Source organism: Condylura cristata, unplaced genomic scaffold (genome assembly GCF_000260355.1).
Source record: "Condylura cristata isolate star-nosed mole 26May11 unplaced genomic scaffold, ConCri1.0 scaffold00026, whole genome shotgun sequence".
Lineage (NCBI taxonomy): Eukaryota > Metazoa > Chordata > Mammalia > Eulipotyphla > Talpidae > Condylura > Condylura cristata.
In genome coordinates this window covers 965,653-984,466 of record NW_004567127.1, presented here as the reverse complement: position 1 = coordinate 984,466, position 18,814 = coordinate 965,653, and the positions used below count along the sequence as shown (strand labels likewise).

The 18,814-nt window shown below is 43.9% G+C and overlaps 1 protein-coding gene across 2 annotated transcripts; it reads left to right on the top strand.

Moving 5' to 3' along the window:
- Positions 1-18,273, top strand: PRPF3 (pre-mRNA processing factor 3). 2 transcript variants are annotated; one of them, XM_004689558.2, is made up of 16 exons: positions 1-59; positions 2,112-2,301; positions 3,023-3,153; positions 5,121-5,267; positions 6,639-6,722; positions 7,449-7,669; positions 8,239-8,545; positions 9,129-9,295; positions 10,380-10,459; positions 11,655-11,798; positions 12,360-12,459; positions 12,625-12,738; positions 14,342-14,460; positions 14,725-14,808; positions 15,877-15,938; positions 17,894-18,273. In XM_004689558.2, exons 2-16 carry the CDS (start codon positions 2,157-2,159, stop codon positions 18,038-18,040), a joined length of 2,052 nt encoding a protein of 683 aa, XP_004689615.1. In that variant the 5' UTR covers positions 1-59; positions 2,112-2,156; the 3' UTR covers positions 18,041-18,273. The 2 variants fall into 2 exon arrangements, with proteins under 2 accessions (XP_004689615.1, XP_012585619.1); XM_012730165.1 differs by lacking the exon at positions 1-59 and adding an exon at positions 541-682 and having other exon boundaries at positions 17,894-18,240.
- The last annotated feature ends 541 nt before the right edge of the window (positions 18,274-18,814 follow it).

The window sequence follows — 18,814 nt, the reverse complement described above, 5'->3', positions numbered from 1 at the left end:
TCGGGTTTCCGGTTCCGGTGTAACGTTCGGGCTCCGTCTCAGGGGCTGAAGTTTGTGAGGTGAGTAGTGGCCCCGGGCCCAGGCAGGGTGCCCGCGGGTCCGAGCGACTGGGCTTGGGGCTCGGCCCACGGGGGGGCCGGGGGCGGCAGGGTTCAGCGGCGAGGAGGCGAGGGGGCGCGCGGTTCTGTGGAGCGGCTTGGAATGAGAGTGCTGAGGGGAAAGGGCGGGGGCGGGAGGGGACTCGGGGGCGGCTCGGCCCGGAGCCGAAGAGCTGGGGTAGAACGCGACGGGCAGGGCGCGGAGAGCGCGGGGCCCGCCGCGGGGAAACTGAGGCAGCAGCGGAGAAGAGCGCGCGGCGGGGACGTGCCTGGGAGCGTGCGTGCTGCCGCCCTCGTTGCGCGCGCTCTCCGCCCGCCGCCTCTTCGCCCAGCCCTCCGGCCGCGCCGTCGTTTACTCCGCGGAGGTCCGTGACAAAAGTTTCGGTGTGAAACTTTTATTTTTGCTCACTGGCTGTTGGGGTTGCACGTCACCGAGCCGTGAACTTGAACGTGGTAGTCGGTGGGGTGCTCGGGCACCTGCTAAAACAGATGGCCCTGATACCTGGGAGTCGCTGGCGACTCCTCCAGGCGCGTGCTTTGGAGCTGTGAGTCGTTCCCGGGGACTTGAAGCCGCCGGAGGCCAGGTGAGGGGCCTTGGCCTTCCTGATGTAAATAACCTCAACGCTAGGGTGCTGCTCCCAATAGCAGTGCCACACGCATTGGGTGGGTGACAAAGTATGATGTAGGTAGGTGGTCGGCCTCCTTTTTGAAGGTAAGATGTGGCAAATCGGTGAACTGAGACTCGGGGAGTTACCTGCCCAAACACTGGTAAGTGGTAGGATTTCGCGTCCGGACTGCTGACCATGAGCTTTTATTTACTCTGCAGTGGCTGAATATGCTGCTTTTGAGCAGTGCACATTTTAATAGAGGCCATTAGATGGATCACTACCACTCGTAACCATAGCATCATTCACAGAGGGGATCCCTGAGGCCCAGAATCTGTCACCCCTAGTTTCACGGTTAATCTACTCACTTTGTGTATTTATGTCAAGGTTGAATACACTGGTTGGCAGCAAATCTTACAGAAGGTAAACACACCAAGAATGTAGGTCTTGATCAGATAATGTCTTCTCGGAGAAAAGATGGCTAGAAACATCTTGAATGATTGACTGTATGTGTGGTATTGCAAGGAGGAGGTTACCTTGGAGATTGAGGTTAGTGAGGATTATCGACCTAAGCACTATGGAGAACATTGGGGAACTAAAGTTTCTCTAGTCTCTTGGGGAGTTTTGAGATTTAGGTAGGAGATCAAAGTGCAGACACGAATAATGCTGAGCGCCTCAGTGTGCACTAAATAATGAGGTTGATTGCAGCACATCCTTTATGATAGTGTTTTCTCTGCTAAGCTATGAAGTGAGGATCAGAAGCAAAAAGGAAGGGAGCATGCGCATATCCAAAGTGAAGGTATTTTTTCAGAGCGGAGGGATTACTCTTACCAAGCAAGTGGGAGAGACTGTAGAACATGAGAGAAAATTATCTGGGTACAGATCCCCACTGGAGTGAATGTAACTACAGAGAAATGTAACAGAACATTCTTAAGGATTATGAGATTTAAAAGGATGATTGGCCTGGGTAAACCCTCCTTTATTTGCGTCCTTTAACAGAAGGAAAACCCTGTAGGTCAGAGGTGGCTTGTGGAATGGAATGCCTGCTTGCAAGTCGGTGGGTTAGAAAAGTTGGCCTCTTTTCTCAGTCTTGTTTTCATGTACTGTGTTTGCCAGGCCTTGTCAATATGATAAGACTGAGGAGAAAAAGTAGAATTTATTTCTCAGACTACATGATTCTCAGGATTTGTTTGCTTATTCTATAAATTTCATTGATCTATTGATACTGAATTAAGGTTAAAAATTGAATAGGTTGTCATTCATTCTGCATTGGAGTTTGGTTTTTAGGGAGAGTATTTGACCTGGAAGATTGAGAATGGGCTGGGAAGGCTCTCCTGATGTGCACCATTGCCTGGAGTGTCTCTAGTTTTTCCATATTTCCTCATTTAACCCTCCTGTTTCTTTTTAGGTGCAGTATTAACTCCCTTTTGTGCAGTCCTCCATTTCCTGGAGAATGGCGCTGTCTAAGAGGGAGCTAGATGAATTGAAGCCATGGATAGAGAAGACAGTGAAGAGGGTGTTGGGTTTCTCAGAGCCCACAGTTGTCACAGCAGCACTGAACTGTGTAGGGAAGGGCATGGACAAGAAGAAGGCTGCAGGTAAGTCCCTTTCTGAATCTTTTGACTTTACATGTGGGATGGCCCCAGGCACTTTGAACTCTTCCAGCAGTCTTTGTTGGCAGTCAGGTCACATTTTATTTTCTCTTGCATTACAATGGAAATAGTCTAAATAATTTCACTTTTCTCTCTTACTGCTACAGTTTTTATACGGTTTGTGAATCTCAGACTGACCTTTGATCACTGTTCTGAATTACCTAAGTTACATTTACTTAAGAAATAGTCTAATAGTTAGACTGGCATCTAATCATATAGGAGCCTCTGTAAGATAAATTTTAAAAATGGAGGGAGGGAGGTTTTCTTCAGAGTAGTCTTCTATAACTTGCTGTTCAGGAAACATTAGGGTGTTTAATCGTCCTAAATTTTGATGCTTGACACAGTTTGCTAGAGTACTTCCTATTCCAAAAATTACAAATGTATTGTTATCTCCTAAAGTAATTTGTAGGAATCCTACAAAGAACTTAAGAGAACATTCCCTACTTAGCTTGGTGTAGAGGGGAGGAACTTGTATTCTCACCACCTTACGGTGACGACCCACCTGCGTTCATGAGTTGATAGACTCCAAGAAGACAATCAGAAGCTTTGCTCTTTCTCATTCACAGTTTTGAGGATGAAATTCCAGTGTTGCTGTGTGTTATATGCCTAGTTGTAGAATACCTCCTCTTAACATTTTCAACCCTACTGCTTCCTTTTTACCTGTCAGACCATCTGAAACCTTTTCTTGATGATTCTACTCTTCGATTTGTGGACAAATTGTTTGAGGCTGTGGAGGAAGGCCGGAGCTCTAGGCATTCCAAGTCTAGCAGTGACAGGAGCAGAAAAAGAGAGCTAAAGGTAGGTTGTGTTTAACTATCTGATGAGCTCAGAATTGTTTTGACCGGTAACAAAGTTGCTGAGCTTACCTGGCTCACACTTTGGTATTCACTATTAAAATACTTACTGTTCAAGAGAGATATTTAGCTTGGTGTAGAGGGGAGGAACTTGTATTCTCACCACCTTACGGTGACGACCCACCTGCGTTCATGAGTTGATAGACTCCAAGAAGACAATCAGAAGCTTTGCTCTTTCTCATTCACAGTTTTGGGTTTGGCTCTCAGGTTTCCCTGCCGCACCGCCTGCCCTTTACTACTATCTATAAAGTGACAGTAGCTCTGAGATTATATGCTCTGATTTGCTTGTGGTCTAATTAATTGCTTGAGAATGCTACTCCACTCTTCCCTGGGTTGCAGACCTCATTATTGCTCCTGTTTAGAGGTTTCTCTGCAGTGGACTTGTAAATGGGATTCCTAACAGTAAGGGTGTCCGGAGAACCTACCATTTGCTTTATAGGATGCTGCTGGCCGCTGAGAGGGGCCATCCTATTCTGCCTTTAATTCTGTTGCTGCTGATGGTCATAGCCTCTTTCAGTAATTTTCAGTGTCAGTAGCTGATCTCTGTCTCATTTTTTTCTGTCTCTTTTAAAAAATACTCTCGGTGACTCCCATCAGACCTTCCAAAGTGGTTTTCGTACCTTGACTGTGCCATTGCTTGATGTGCACAGAGTGACTAAGCATCGTCTGCTTGGTCTCTGGCAGGCTGTGGAACCAAGAGAAATGGTTTGATGTGCCCTTCATGTGGAGGGCATTGCAGTGATCAGAGGAAAGACAGCTAGTCCCTGCCTTAACGGAATTGAAGGGCTGAGCGCACAGCAAAGCAGGCACAAACGGTAGCATCTGAGTATTAGTTTCGTATGTATAGATCTCTCTCTGTAGTTCAGGGTTGACTGCAGAATTCCAGACTTTATGCTGGGTTTTGTTCTATTCAAGGAGAGCACGTGACCTGCAGCACACACAGACCTGTAGAGTGAAAGTTCTGTTGTGCCTGGGCGTGTGCTCTCCAAAGTGCCGAGGGCATGCTGTGATGCCTTGGGTGGGCTCCATAAAAGTGGTTGCTTGAAGGAGGTATCTAGATAGCCTTGGGATACGGGCCCCATTTTGGTCCATTTAAAATCCCCACCCCACACAATATGTTATGGGAGAGTCCTTTTTCTTGAACTGTAGGAGTTCCAGGAAGCGCTCGCCCCTGGCTGAGGATATGTCCTTGCAAACACGAGCCCTCCTCGTGAAGAGGGGATGTCACCCAAAGCTACCACCGGTGTGTACATTTGCTTTTTCCCATTGTCCCTTCCAGTTGGCCACTCTTGGTCCTGTTACCTTCACTTTGCAAAGTAGTCAGCATATTTGAGTTCCCACTTGGGTAGAAGCAAACTTCCTGGGGAGTAGCAAAAGGAGGAGAGAAAGCCCCTGTCTCAGAAGAGCGTAGCCTGTAGTCGGGAGGAACTACTAACATGCAAGGCTTAACACCTGGCAAGCAGCTGTCAGCAGTGTAATTGTTACCTAGTGTGAACCAAGCTCCTAGGTGCTAAGCAGATGTGAAACAAGTTTGATCAGAGTGGGGTGAGATTATTAATGAGGAGAATATCCTGGAGGAGGTGAGTTTTAGGCAGGATTTGGGACTGGGAATGTGAAAAAGTTAAGGGAGATTATTACAAATGTGGGCAGTAGCATTTGCGAAGATGTTGAAATGGGAACATTTATAGGAACATGGGGATGAATTTGTTTGACTGCAGTAGGAGAATGATGAAGTTGGGTGAGATGGTCCATTTGGTGGAGGGTCTAGAAGACTGACTTCTGGCAAGTAGCCATTTGCAAGATTGCATTATAGTCCCCTGGGAAAAGCCACAAAATGCTGGTAGGGATTAGGATGATTTTTCCTTTCTCCCCTAGGCAGGATTACAAATCTTTCATCTTTGGTTTCCTTAGGAAGTGTTTGGTGATGACTCTGAGATCTCCAAGGAATCGTCAGGAGTAAAGAAGCGACGGATACCTCGTTTTGAGGAGGTGGAAGAGGAACCAGAAGTGATCCCTGGGCCTCCCTCAGAGAGTCCTGGCATGCTCACTAAGCTCCAGGTAGTAAGCAGGGACCAGGAGCAGTGATAAACACACTGCGTGGGTTCAAATTTATTGTAATGTTACTTGAACTAGGGTTTGGTATTGGAGAACTTTTATTTCCTGTTTCATCATTCCTTTGTTTAATAAGGAGTATTCCATTTTAGGGCTATAAAAGTAGCTTTTATAGAGCTCCTGTTAATTGGCAAGCCAGATGTACTATATACAGTTATCTACCTCATTGGGTCATTGAGAAAATTGATTGAAATGATCAGAACTCAGCTTGATGACAGAAACCTTTGCAAATGTAATGCAGAGAAAATACAATCTACTTAGATAATTTCAACTTGACTTTGCTTTTATATGGTAGTATCTGTTTTTAAACGGGCACTGTTAAAAACTTTTTTTAATAAACATTTTTTAAATTAAAGATTTACTTATTTACCTGTACAAGAACTGGGGTGCAGGCCAGAGATGCAGGGGTGAGAGGATTCCCCAGAGACAAAGTAGGGAGCAGAACAGGCGGATCCCCTGACATACTGCCGAGGGAGGTAGAGGGCGAGGCAGAGGAGGTCTGCTTTGGAGGTATTTCTTTTTAATTAAAAACCACTTTAAAATGTCTTGGGTGGAGAGCAGAATATATGCACTTGTACGTATGGACAGTGGTGGATTTTGTTACATTTTTGTGATATTTCTGGGCGGAAAGAGACCGATAATGGTATTTTTTAGAAGATGAGAAGATGGGGTTACAAGAATTTACAGTAGCCCTTACATACTTTCCTGCATTTTGAACTGTGTAAGTCTATCACCTACTCAAAAAATGTTAAAAATGAATTTTAGAACGTATCTTGACAGATTTTTGGGAATATGCAGGAAGAGTTATTTGACCGTATCCTCAAAGTCCATTATTCTGATCTTCGTGAGTAGAAGTTGTCAGATATTAGAAAGTACATTTCTGCACTGTCATCTCTGGTTACCCGAACTAAGGATCCAGGGACTCATACCGTGTCTTTTTTTTTAAAGAATAATTGTATGAATTTTGTTGGGCTAAATGCATCCAATAGCTCTGTCAGGCAGGGACTATTTTTGGCCCTTTTAGACACTAGGATGTGTAGAGATGCAGTACCATGTCCAAAGTGAAGCAGAGCTCCAGTAGCTCAGTTAGGACTCGAACTAAAGTTTCTGACTCCAGTGGTTTAATCATCAAGCTGCTTAACATCCTTCCTTAGGAATTAATCCTGCCAATGTTTTCTGGCCTGTGGGACAAGAAGAGTGTAATGCTGTTATTTAAAACAGCTTTAGATCTCCAGATCTGAAAGCCCATTTGGTTTAGAAAACTGTATGAGAGAAATAGTTAACTGGTTTTCACTTTTCTCCCCCACTGGAGAATAGATCAAGCAGATGATGGAGGCAGCAACACGGCAAATAGAGGAGCGGAAAAAGCAGCTGAGCTTCATTAGCCCTCCTACCCCTCAGGTATTGTGCCCGCTTGCAGGGAATCTTGGTTTAAGATTTATTTATTTATGCATAGAAGATCTGGGGTTGAGGCCAGAAGTGAGGATGGGAGGACTCGCCAGAGACCGTGGGGAGCAGAACAGGCAGATCTACAGAGATCCACTGCTGAGGGAGCATCGGGGAGAGAGCAGAGGTCTGCCACGCCCTGTGGGTCCCTCCCTGGCCGGGGTTCGAACTATGGCTGCAATGGCTGCAGATAGCTTCATAGTGCTGTGCTTTAACAAGACCCCTGCACCATCAAGGGGAGCCCTGAAAAGAACCTTTTTTTTTTTTAATGATTTTCCTTTCTTTTTTTTTAAAGATTTATTTATTTATGCATTACAAGAACTGGAGTATAGGCCAGAGGTGCGGGGGTGAGAGTATTCACAAGAGACAGAGTGGGCAAGTGGACAGAGAGCAGTGGGCAGGTCAGGAGAGGTCTGCCACACCATGTGGGTCACCTTCCTGGCCCGGCGTCAAACTCATGCTGCAGTGGCTGCGGAGAGTTTCATAGTGCTGCACTTTAACTCGTTGCACCATGGGGGTGGGGGCTCCCTGTAAAGAATCTTTAGCACAAAATTTCTTACCTCTCAGAAGGTGATTACATGTTCCACCTCACAGTTTAGCACTGTGTGTGCGCGCACACATGCATGAGAAAGAGATCTCTGTCTTAATTCTTGATTCTGATTGCTTTTTTCTGTTTCACAGCCCAAAACTCCCTCTTCCTCCCAACCAGAACGACTTCCAATTGGCAACACTATTCAGCCCTCACAAGCTGCCACTTTCATGAATGATGCCATTGAAAAGGCAAGGAAAGCAGCTGAATTACAAGCCCGTATCCAAGCCCAGCTGGCCCTGAAGCCAGGGCTCATTGGTAATGCCAATATGGTGGGCCTGGCCAACCTCCACGCCATGGGCATTGCTCCCCCGTGAGTACTTTACTGAAGCCTTTGTTTCTGAAGCCTGAGAAAAAATTGATACCTTTGAATGTTATTGATCTGCATCTTCTGAGAAACTGAAAACATTTCTTACACCATTTCATGTTTCTTACATATGACCAAGAAATACAACCTGAATTTATTCTCTTGGTTTCCATGTTGTAGAAGTTACTACCCTTTCACAATTGGCAGATCAGAGAATGAGGTGATATATCTTATATTGGACCTGGGCTAACACTAGGTCTCCTAACATTAAATCATGTTAAGGGAGACCAGACCTCGGAGCTCTCTAAGCTGTGTAAAGATGACACTTTAATTTTAGCCTCAACAGCTCAGCGGTAGACAGATAGGATTACACTTTTTCTCATTGTGATTTGTAAATTCACTGGAGTTAGATAGTGCTCTGTCTGGTTTGATATTTTCAGTGGAGATACTGAATGGCACTGATGGCTTTCTGTTCCATGGAGTTGACCACCTTGTCTTTGTCCACCTCTGATATATTTTATGGGGTTTTTTTGTTTGTTTATATAGAATTTGTTTCTTTCTGGGCGATTTTTCAGGAAGGTGGAATTAAAAGATCAAACGAAACCCACACCGCTGATCCTCGATGAGCAAGGCCGCACTGTAGATGCAACAGGCAAGGAGATAGAACTGACTCACCGCATGCCCACTCTGAAGGCCAACATCCGTGCTGTGAAGAGAGAGCAGTTCAAGCAGCAGCTGAAAGAAAAGCCGTCAGAAGACATGGAATCTAACACTTTTTTTGACCCCCGAGTCTCAATTGCCCCTTCTCAGCGCCAGAGACGTACTTTTAAATTCCATGACAAGGGCAAATTTGAAAAGATTGCCCAACGTTTACGGACAAAGGTATCTGGCTTAGAATAGAACCTCAAGGAAATTTGGAAGGTGACAAAAATGAAATTGAGTACAGTCCTAAAATACAGTCAGTAATGAGTAATTTTTTAAATCTGTATTCCTGGAATACTTGATTTTTAGCTGATTTATTTTTCCATTCTAGACTGTTTAGGTAGCAAGGAAATGATCAGCTTCCATATACAGCTTGTAGTAGAGGATAATTCAGAGTCTCGTGGGTTATGAGAATCTGTGGTTAAAATTTACTGCTAACAAGCCACCTACCTGGAGAGTCGAATTGATTGAATTGTCAGTGATGGTTGCCTTCTCGTTTTCATCCTGAGGTCCTTATAAGATCTCGTTCGTGCATATTTGCTGCGGGTACACTGACATGAGTGGGTAGCGAGGAGCACGAGGGTGTCTGAATCAGCTAAGTAAAGGTTAAGTAAAACAGGCTCTTTTTCTGAAACTTGAAGAAGTTATGGACTCATCGCATTAGATAGAGTTCAACAAGAGTGTGTTTGAAAATTTGGGATTCTACCACTTTGTCTGTTTCCTGTGCCTCTTATTTTTTTCCTCTCTTGTTTATCTTGTCTAGGCTCAGTTGGAGAAGCTGCAGGCAGAGATCTCCCAGGCAGCTAGAAAAACAGGCATCCATACCTCAACTAGGCTGGCCCTCATTGCTCCTAAGAAGGAATTAAAGGAAGGAGATATCCCAGAAATTGAGTGGTGGGACTCTTACATTATCCCCAATGGCTTCGATCTGTGAGTTTGTTAGTTAATAACTTCTTCTTTAAAAGATTTACTTATTTATGCATACAGAACTTGGGAACAGGCCAGAGGTGCGGGGGCGGTGAGAGACAGAGTGGGGAGCAGAACAGGCAGAGTGACGAAGTGCACTGCCGAGGGGAGCAGTGGGCGAGAAGGAGAGTCTGCTGTGCCCTGGGGGTCCCTCCCTGGCCGGGGATTGAACTCATGCTGCGGCCAGCTTTGTAGTGCTGTGCTCTAACCTGCTGCGCTACCGGGGAGGCCCAGTTAATACCGTTTAATAACACTGTAGTTTAATGGGCTCGATAGTGCTCATGCTTTAAGTAAAAATTTTAAATTCAAGGGAAATAGCTAATCATACACCACCTCTCAGATATATTTATAACGGATATGTTCATAGGTTATTTTTGTTTTTTTTCCTTGAGTTAATGAGGGAGGAAAGGAGGGTACAAGTAATCGAGGCACTAGCGAAGTATTTCTTTTCCACTAGGGTTTTGTGTGGTAATGGACATGTTCGCTGTAATGTCTGACACACAGCCACTGTCTAGTGGGAATGTAGAGTACCTGAAACCTCAATTTTCTACTTGATACACATTACTTATTTTTCAGTTATTTGTTGACTATGTTATCTTGCTACCTTAATGGATGTTTACATTTCTTAAAGATCCAGTTCTAGAACAGAGCAAGATTTCTTAATTGATGGTGGAGAGAGCGGTAAATAGTGTTTATAGAGACAGTTGGACAACTTTCACTGTGTGTTCCATGGCTTTCGGATAGTTTCATTTTTTCTGTACCTCTCTGCTAACCACTGCCCCAGCAATGTACCCTTACTCATGATAGAAGCTGGTCTCCTTCAGGAGTGAGGGTAGGAAAAAAGTTGTGAATGACTGGTGGAGAGTGTCTACACTTAGTGGAAGGCACCTTCTCAGTATGGAAAATTACATGTCATATGTATAATGGATATGCATATATTAAAAAGTGACTACGCTGTGGAGCGTGGCTTATTTTTCATTGAGATTCCTTTTTTGTGGGCATCAACTCTATGCACATAACTTGTTTTCCTTTCTTCCTTCAATTTTAGTACAGAGAAAAAGCCCAAGAGAGAAGATTATTTTGGAATCACAAATCTTGTTGAACATCCAGCCCAACTCAACCCTCCAGGTAGAGTACGGATTGTTCAGTCACGGCTCTGGAGAAGTGTTCGCTGGCAGAGCTAGTGTGTGACAGAGACATGTTCCGTGGTGCGGCCACCGTCAGCGTATATGTGATTGTGGCGCGCTGAGAACCGCATGCGCACTACATTAGCTTCACCAGTACAGCTGAGGGTCTGGATCTTATTCTTTCAATTTTAATGAATTTAAATTGTTGGCTGTTGGCTGTATGTATAGGATATGGAAGCTGTTGGTACGTTATTAGGGTAGCTCTGCGCCTCAGCTCCTTACCTGGAGATGACTTAGTGACACGTGGGACACAGGAGGCTTTCGCCATAGTGTTGACTCCCAGTTCTGGGCTTTACACAGACATCACGACGCTCCTTCCCTTTGTGGATCTTCTTTGTCTTCAGCCTTTTTCTCTTTATAATTTTGGTACCATAGCCTGTTAATTCAGTTAAGAAAAGAGAAGTTTTATTTCTGGCAGTTTTATGCAGCTGACAATGTAGGGTAAATTACTTGAAAAGCAGAATTTCCTTATTTGTACAGATAATGTTAACTGATAGACCCTCAAGAGTTTTATGGTTTGTCAAAGATTTGATCACATCGCTCAGATGTGGGATTGATAGAGGAGTTAGGGCCTCCGTTGGTAAATCGAGGAGGAAGCTCAGAGAATATACTGGGACATTGCGACAGCACGATGATAGCTGTTGCTGGTCTGCTTGGTCCTACTTCTGCCATCCATGTGGATCACTGGAGTATGTGTGGGCAGAACAGGAGTTGGTCTTTAAAAATTAAAGTTAACATGCTTTGGGGAATCCAGAGGATTTCCCCCAATGTCTGAAAGTCTAAAATCACAAATTGTATTAGTGATTTTCAAATTGAATTCCACAAAAACACAGATGCTCCAGAGTAGGGTTCTAGATACCTGCCGATAACTGCAAGTGCTCACGGAGAGCCAAGGACTCTAATTGTGTTTTTTTATAATTGCCATATTTGCATTGAAATTAAGCTGCTTAAGGATAAACAAGTTAGAACACTACTCATGAAAGATAAGAATATATATATTTCTTAATTTAACCATGCTGTAGCTATCATAACCTAAAAATCCTAACACCACTCAACTAAAGCTCCCGTCAGTATACGCGACCCTCACCGAAGTTCCTCTGAGAGGCTCATTGCCTTGGTGCCCTGATTTCTGACAGTTGACAGTGACACGCCTGTCACTCTGGGAGTCTACCTCACCAAGAAGGAGCAGAAGAAACTTCGAAGGCAGACGAGGAGGGAAGCACAGAAGGAGCTACAGGAGAAAGTCAGGCTGGGTCTGATGCCGCCTCCAGAGCCCAAAGGTAGATATCTTGGAACCAGGGAAGAAAGAGTGTCAAGCTTATCTCTGCAATTCTGCTGAACCTCTGGCATCTGAATGTTTTGGGGCTTTCAGTTTCTCAGAATCATTCGGTGGTTTTTGTCATCCTGAATTTCTACTCCTTCCTTGTGAAGATGGTAGTCGCCAGTATTTGCATGGCGTTGTTTACATAATTCTTAATAATTTTAACAGTGGAACCCCAGTTTAAAAACCACTCCTGTGCTTTCATTATTCAGTAAAATTTTGAGTGAGCTTTGTTAGGTATAGGATCTTTCATTGAAAGCTATGATCAGCGTGAAGAAAAAAAAAAGAAATTAAGTTGCTTGTCTTTCATAAGTTTTCAGACCCTGTAAGTACATGCAACTAATTATGTGACCTTTCACATATATTGAGTTAATTGGATGAACTTTTTCAAGATGGAATTTTTTGAGGAAGTGAGTTTTTAGCAGAGATTTTAAATAATTAACATTGTGAATTGGGAGAAGTGACAGGTTTTCCAGAAGGATAAATGACTCAGGAGCTTGATTTCTGTCCCCTACTACAGTGAGAATTTCGAATTTGATGCGAGTGTTAGGAACAGAAGCTGTTCAAGACCCCACGAAGGTAGAAGCCCATGTCAGAGCTCAGATGGCAAAACGACAGAAGTAAGTGCTGTGGGGTGGGCGGGGCCCAGGCACGCACCTTGCCCACACGCTCCTGGGGTCCACGTCTGGAGGGGGGAGAGTCCTCCGTTGCTCTCTCTTTCCCTCAGCCCTGCCTCTGGTCTTCAATGCCTTTCTCACTTGTGGATGTCCTTCCTGTCACGACAGAGCGCATGAAGAGGCCAACGCTGCCCGAAAACTTACAGCAGAACAGAGAAAGGTCAAGAAAATTAAAAAGCTTAAAGAAGACATTTCACAGGGGGTACACATATCTGTGTATAGGTAGGTGTCCAGATTCGGGTAGCTTCTCTCTCAGAAACACTAAGACGTTTCCCAGGTGCTCGAGGCAGAATCATACCCTGTTCTCTTTTAATGACTCTTGTGTGGATCAAGAGCTTGTAAATCTTTTACAGTAGTGAGGGTTGAGGCTTATTCTTTTTTCTGAAGTTGTTTTAGTGGGCCAGGGTTAACTCTGAAGAATGGTGGGCAAATGAATAAATGAATATGCTTGTTCATGCGAAAGTGAAAGCTGAGATCATTCATCATTTGTCAGAAGAGATCATTCTTTTTCTCCAGGAAACATTAAAAATTTTCTCTCTGGCAATTATACCCTTATCCTGATGTACTGAAGATTCATTTATCTACGCACACAGAACTGGGGTACAGGCCAGAGGTAAAAGGGCAGTGAGAGGATTCACCAGAGACAGTGGGGAGCAGAACAGGCAGATGGATGAAGTCCACTGCTGAGGCGAGCAGTGGGCCAGTCAGGAGAGGTCTGCCGCGCCCGGGGGGTCATCCCCTGGCCGCGGATGGAAGTTGTGCTGCAGCGGCTGTGGCCAGCTTCGTAGTGCTTCACTCTAACCCACTGCGCCACCAGGGAGCCTGCAGGAACCCTTTCACTCCCACTCCAGAGTGTACTATGCACATGGTAAAAGTTTTTCTGTGTTTGTGTTTGTGTTAATTTGATATTTATTTTCACTTAAGTCTTTTATGTTAAATACATGTGTGTTTTTTTTTAAACGTACTCTTATTTAGTAATTAGTTCTTTATTATAAAAGTGGTACATTATGAAAATAGTAAGGTTTTTCTAAATTGTAAAAATACAGAAGAGCACTTACTGAAAAAAATTCTTCCTGCTACTAATCCCTCAGAACTACTCACAGATAATTGTTGCTACCAGTTTTCACATATTTTTTCATTTTAAAAGTATTTTTTAAAATATCTGCTATACTTACATACAGCAGAATTGGGGTGTAGGCCAAAAATGTGAGGGGTGAGGATTCAGCAGAGCGGGGAGCAGAACAGGCAGATGTACTGAAATCCACTGCTGAGAGGGCAGCAGGGGACAGGAGGGGTCTGCTGCGCCCTGGGGTCCCTCCCTGGCCGGGGATCGAGTTCAGACCACAGCGGTGGTAGCATGGTACCATTGAAACTGACTCTTAAGCCACCAGGAAGCCCCCTCCCCCTTTTTTAATGTATTCTTTCAGAAAACATTTATGCATAACATTATGACTACTTTAAATTGTAAGCATCTAGTGGGAAACAAATATGTTGATCTGTGTGCTGTCAAGAACAGTTAGCTTATAAATTATTTTGGACAATGGTAAACACCTTTCCTTCACTCTCAGAGTAGATTTTGATTACCTGCTTTTGTTGTGAAGTGGATACTTAACACACTTGGTACTTCAGATAGTCGGAAGGAAGTATTAGATGGTGGGAATATTCTAGATCCATCAATCTCCCTTTGAGCATAGTGTATTTGCTGACTCCAAAGGTCTTTGTTTTAGTGAGAAAAACATATTGGACCCATCTATTTATTTGCCATTCCATTCAGGCAGCTGCTGATGCTACAGTGAAAGCCATAACTAAGCTTTCCCCTCTCCAGAGTCCGAAATTTGAGCAACCCAGCCAAGAAGTTCAAGATTGAGGCCAATGCTGGGCAGCTGTACCTGACGGGGGTGGTGGTGCTGCACAAGGATGTCAACGTGGTAGTGGTGGAAGGGGGTGAGTCTGGAAAACGAGGGAGTCTGTCCAGGCAACCCTCGGCTTTGAAGTGGTTAGAATGGTGGGGAGAAAGGAGGAGAAGATGGTGTTTTATGACCATTGCTGTGTTTAATACCCCCGGTTCCTATGTTCAAAGTGTAGAAGGACCTAATTGTGGTTCCTGGGATTGCTTCAACTAGCACATTAATTCGTGACATTAAATGAGATCCGAGGTGCTATCCTCTCATCCACAGCTGTAGCAAAATTCTCCTTCTCTGTTTCCAGGCCCCAAGGCCCAGAAGAAATTTAAACGACTTATGCTGCATCGGATAAAGTGGGATGAACAGACATCTAACACAAAGGGAGATGGTGAATGGGCTTAGCCGGGATTAAGTGGGAGGTTGGGGTGGTACTCTTGTTAGTCGGCCCGTTTCCTCACTTTGACACTCTTCCTAACACTAGATAAAGTTCAGGAATTTGAGAAAGACCCATTTGATCTATGTGCATGTCAGATGTTGATACAGTATGTATGATGTGGCCTCTGTTTTTCAAGACCTTTCTGACAGCTGGTTTCTGTTTGCCCCAGATCTCCTATAACTAGGAAGTTTGTGAAACACAGGAGAAAGCACATACAGATGTGTATTTTTCAATAAGGGATTGTTTTAAAGGATCGAAGACCATAATAGATGCTCAGATCAGAAACTTTACTTTTTCAATAACTTTTCAGTTCTCTGTCCAACTTTATTTTATGTATATGAGATGTATGTTGTATTACATATATGATGTCATATATATGCTCTGGAATATATATATGGTAATACAGGGCTAATAGACATGGAAACATATGTGATAATAGTAAGATAATGTCTATAATCTGTGTACATAAAACATTTGAATTCTCCTGGCCCTGATTCTTCAGTACTCTTTTTCCTTTAAGACCTGGATTTACCATGTGACTTCTGCAGAGTCATTAAGATTTTCCTAACTTTGACTCTCTCACACTTTTACCCTTAAAGTACTTTGTCCCATCTGTTTTTACTATAAGGGACCTATATTGTATTTTGCTTTGGAAGTGTTATAGGCATTTCTGTTTGGCATTGCTGTGTTCTCCTCCATTGTATTAAAAGTTTCTTGAGGAGGCTGGCATGCGGCCCTCTGAATGCCTGAGACGAATTTCTGTTGATGGCTTCTCCCTCATTCCTTATTGCCAGGCACCTCCCACAGTGCGTGCAGACGTGTTTCTGGAGTCCACCTTGCGCCCTGTGTGTTGGGGCTCCCGACCTAATTGGGGGAGGTGAATAGTAACAGAAGACCTTGGGCTCTAGTGCATGGGGGGGTGATAGTTTTCAAATTAGGTAGACTTGAGTCGTGTCTGTTTCAATCTTAATTTTGGTCTTAACGTCCAGAGCAAAATTTTAGCTCTGTTATCTTTTCTAGATGATGAGGAATCTGACGAGGAAGCTGTGAAGAAAACCAACAAATGTGTACTAGTCTGGGAGGTAGGTGACCCTTGGTAAACATGGACACGGGACTTTAATTTCTGATTGTTCGTAGTCTCCAAGTGGAACAGCGGGATGGTGAGAACCAAACTGGCAGATGTTTCTTTTTGAAATTCTTTGGTAAATGATTGGCAACAAATTCTTTGTTATTTTACATAGCTAAATCAGTGCGTTTACCGTATATACGCCACCTGGATTCTGAGGAGGGACCACCCACAGTACGAATACTAATTCCCAATGAGTTATTTGAGGGGACTGGATTTGTTGAGAGCTTTTCTTTGTGTGGGCACAGTGAAAGCCGCACTGGGCTTCAGACTGAAGTCAGGAGTCCGGGTGGCACCACCGGCGACACTGGCCAGGCAGGACAGTTAATGTGCAGGGCTGGTGCTTTATCTGCAAAGAGTAGACACTGCTCCCTTCCTATTTCAGGTTTGTTTTTTTGAAAGATCTAACTTGTTATATAACAGTGTTTTGTGAAATGTGACTACATCACTTTAAGCGAAACATTTTTAATGGTCAGACAATTCTTTATTTTCACTGAGGTGACATTGCTTTATAACATGACATCAGTTTCAGACATACAGCGTCATAATTCATCCATATGCACTGTACCGTGATCACTATCACAAGTGTAGTTTCCATCCCCCACCATTTAATTAACTCCCCTCCTGTTTCGCCCACCCCACTGATATAACGCTTCCATTCCAAAGATGATCTTAGGAAACCAGTGTTAGTTCTGAAGAATGAACAGGTGTGCTTCTCCAGGCCAGTATGTGAAGTAGGAGGCATTGTGCTTTGTGAAGCGTAGCATAATCGTCTGTTTCTCCAGGAAGAAGTAATGGTTTCTTTCCAGTGACTTGAAGCTTACCTCATGTGTTGCAGTGGTCATTTTAGTCCCACACCAATAAGAGTTTATACATTGTGAAGATTTTCTGTTTTGTGTTGTTTTGATGCCTTCGTGTTATTTTACATTGAGTATGTGTGTATCTCCTGTTGTTTAAATGTACTCATATTTAGTAAGTTGTTCTTAATTACAAAAACAGGACATGGTTACAAAGGTAGTGAATGCTTATTAAAATAAATCCTGACGCTATCGGCTGCACTTACTGAGAGGGTGTCCTTTTGACTCCCTAATCCTTTAAGACCACTCTGTGGGTAATTGCTATTAGATGTTATTCATGTGTTTCTGTCTGACCTGGACTCCTCCAATTTATGCAACAAATTAGGTCATAATAATCATAATAGCTCTTTCTCTTTCTCAAAGGCCCCCACTTGACTACTTAATATCCCAGCCCATTCCGTTCTAACCATTTTTCCCCCCATTGATCTTTAAGAGCCCTTGGGAATTATATCTGACTCAGAAACAAAGCAGGGTCAGCTCTAACCTTCTGTTGGAATCTGATCCCTGAAAGCCTCTCGAGGTAGTTAGTACTTTATGACGGTCACTGCAGCGAGCTGCATCCCTGCCGAGCACTGTCTTTCTCCGTGCTGTTCTCTCCACTGGCCTCCTGATTCCTATTCTCTGCCTTCATCTCTACATTGCCCTTTATCACTGGGCTGCAAAGCTTCCTGCTTGTATGCGGGACTCACCAGTGAGAGTCCAGCGCCTCAGTTCTCTGCTCCTTTCTCCTTAAAGCCTCAGGCCTAGGCCTCGAGTTCTAGGGAAAGAAAACTTCATCTCAGCAGACTTCCTGATGTGTTCTCTCTCTCAAGCATCAGAGCATAAAACCCCTCATGCTCAGTAAAAAAAAAAATTGAGAACTTGATGCATATAAATTGATTGAAAACTCACCAAAAATATTCGAGGGGGGTGGAAGTTTGAATTGCTATCACTGTAACATCGCACGCACTAAGCTAGGCACGTTGTCACAAAGTGCCATTAGGTTTTATAAAATAATATGGCCAATTTAAATTAGAAATTGCACTGTTTATTTCAGATGTTATTTCCTTCCCAGGGTACAGCCAAAGACCGAAGCTTTGGAGACATGAAGTTCAAACAGTGCCCGACAGAGAACATGGCTCGGGAGCATTTCAAAAAGCACGGGGCTGAACACTACTGGGACCTTGCCCTGAGCGAGTCTGTGTTGGAGGGCGCCGACTGAGACTACTGCGAGCCCCCCCTTGCCCTCCCGACACGCTCTCCGCGGACCTCTCCTGTACTCCACATCCCCGCCCCAGTTGTGTGTGTGATCTCAGAACTGTGACGGGCCGACACCGGGTTGGGGGCTCCTTGCTCTCTTCCCCATCAGCCTGGCGCCCTTTACTCCCCTTATGTGCATACGATTAAAGAGTTATTTTTAAACTTGGTATGCTATTTTTCACATACTCAGAAGTATTGGCATTTGATCTTTTATCCAGATTTAGTGATTGTTGTAGAAAAAATGTATATGAGTGTATCTGTTTATTATATTTATGTATACATACGTGAACGAATGTGTGGATGGATGAGTGGAGAGGTACTTTTGAGGTCTGCAAGGTTCTGACCTGATTTTGGAGCAAAAGTGGGCAGAAGAAACAGGAAGAGGTGTTAAGTGGATGAAGAAGGTGGGAACAAATGTGTATCCATCTGTTAATCTCCAAAAGATGGCGTCGTGAGGTAAACATAATGTCTGATCTTGGTTTTAACAGGAAGTCAATGCCTCGGAAGTGTGTTACAGGTGAAGTGCACACACCCAAGGAGGACGTTAATGTCTAGTTTATACAGTGAAGTAGGGGTTAGGTATTAAACCAATTCCTCTTTACTGATTAAAAAAGATCCTTTTTTTAGAAAACAACGTGTAGTTTTGGTTTTCTAAGAGCCCGGCCAGATGTGGTTCTGTCTTAGTATTCAGTGTTTCTAGCTTGATTTTAGGCATAATTAGGTCAGAACAAATACA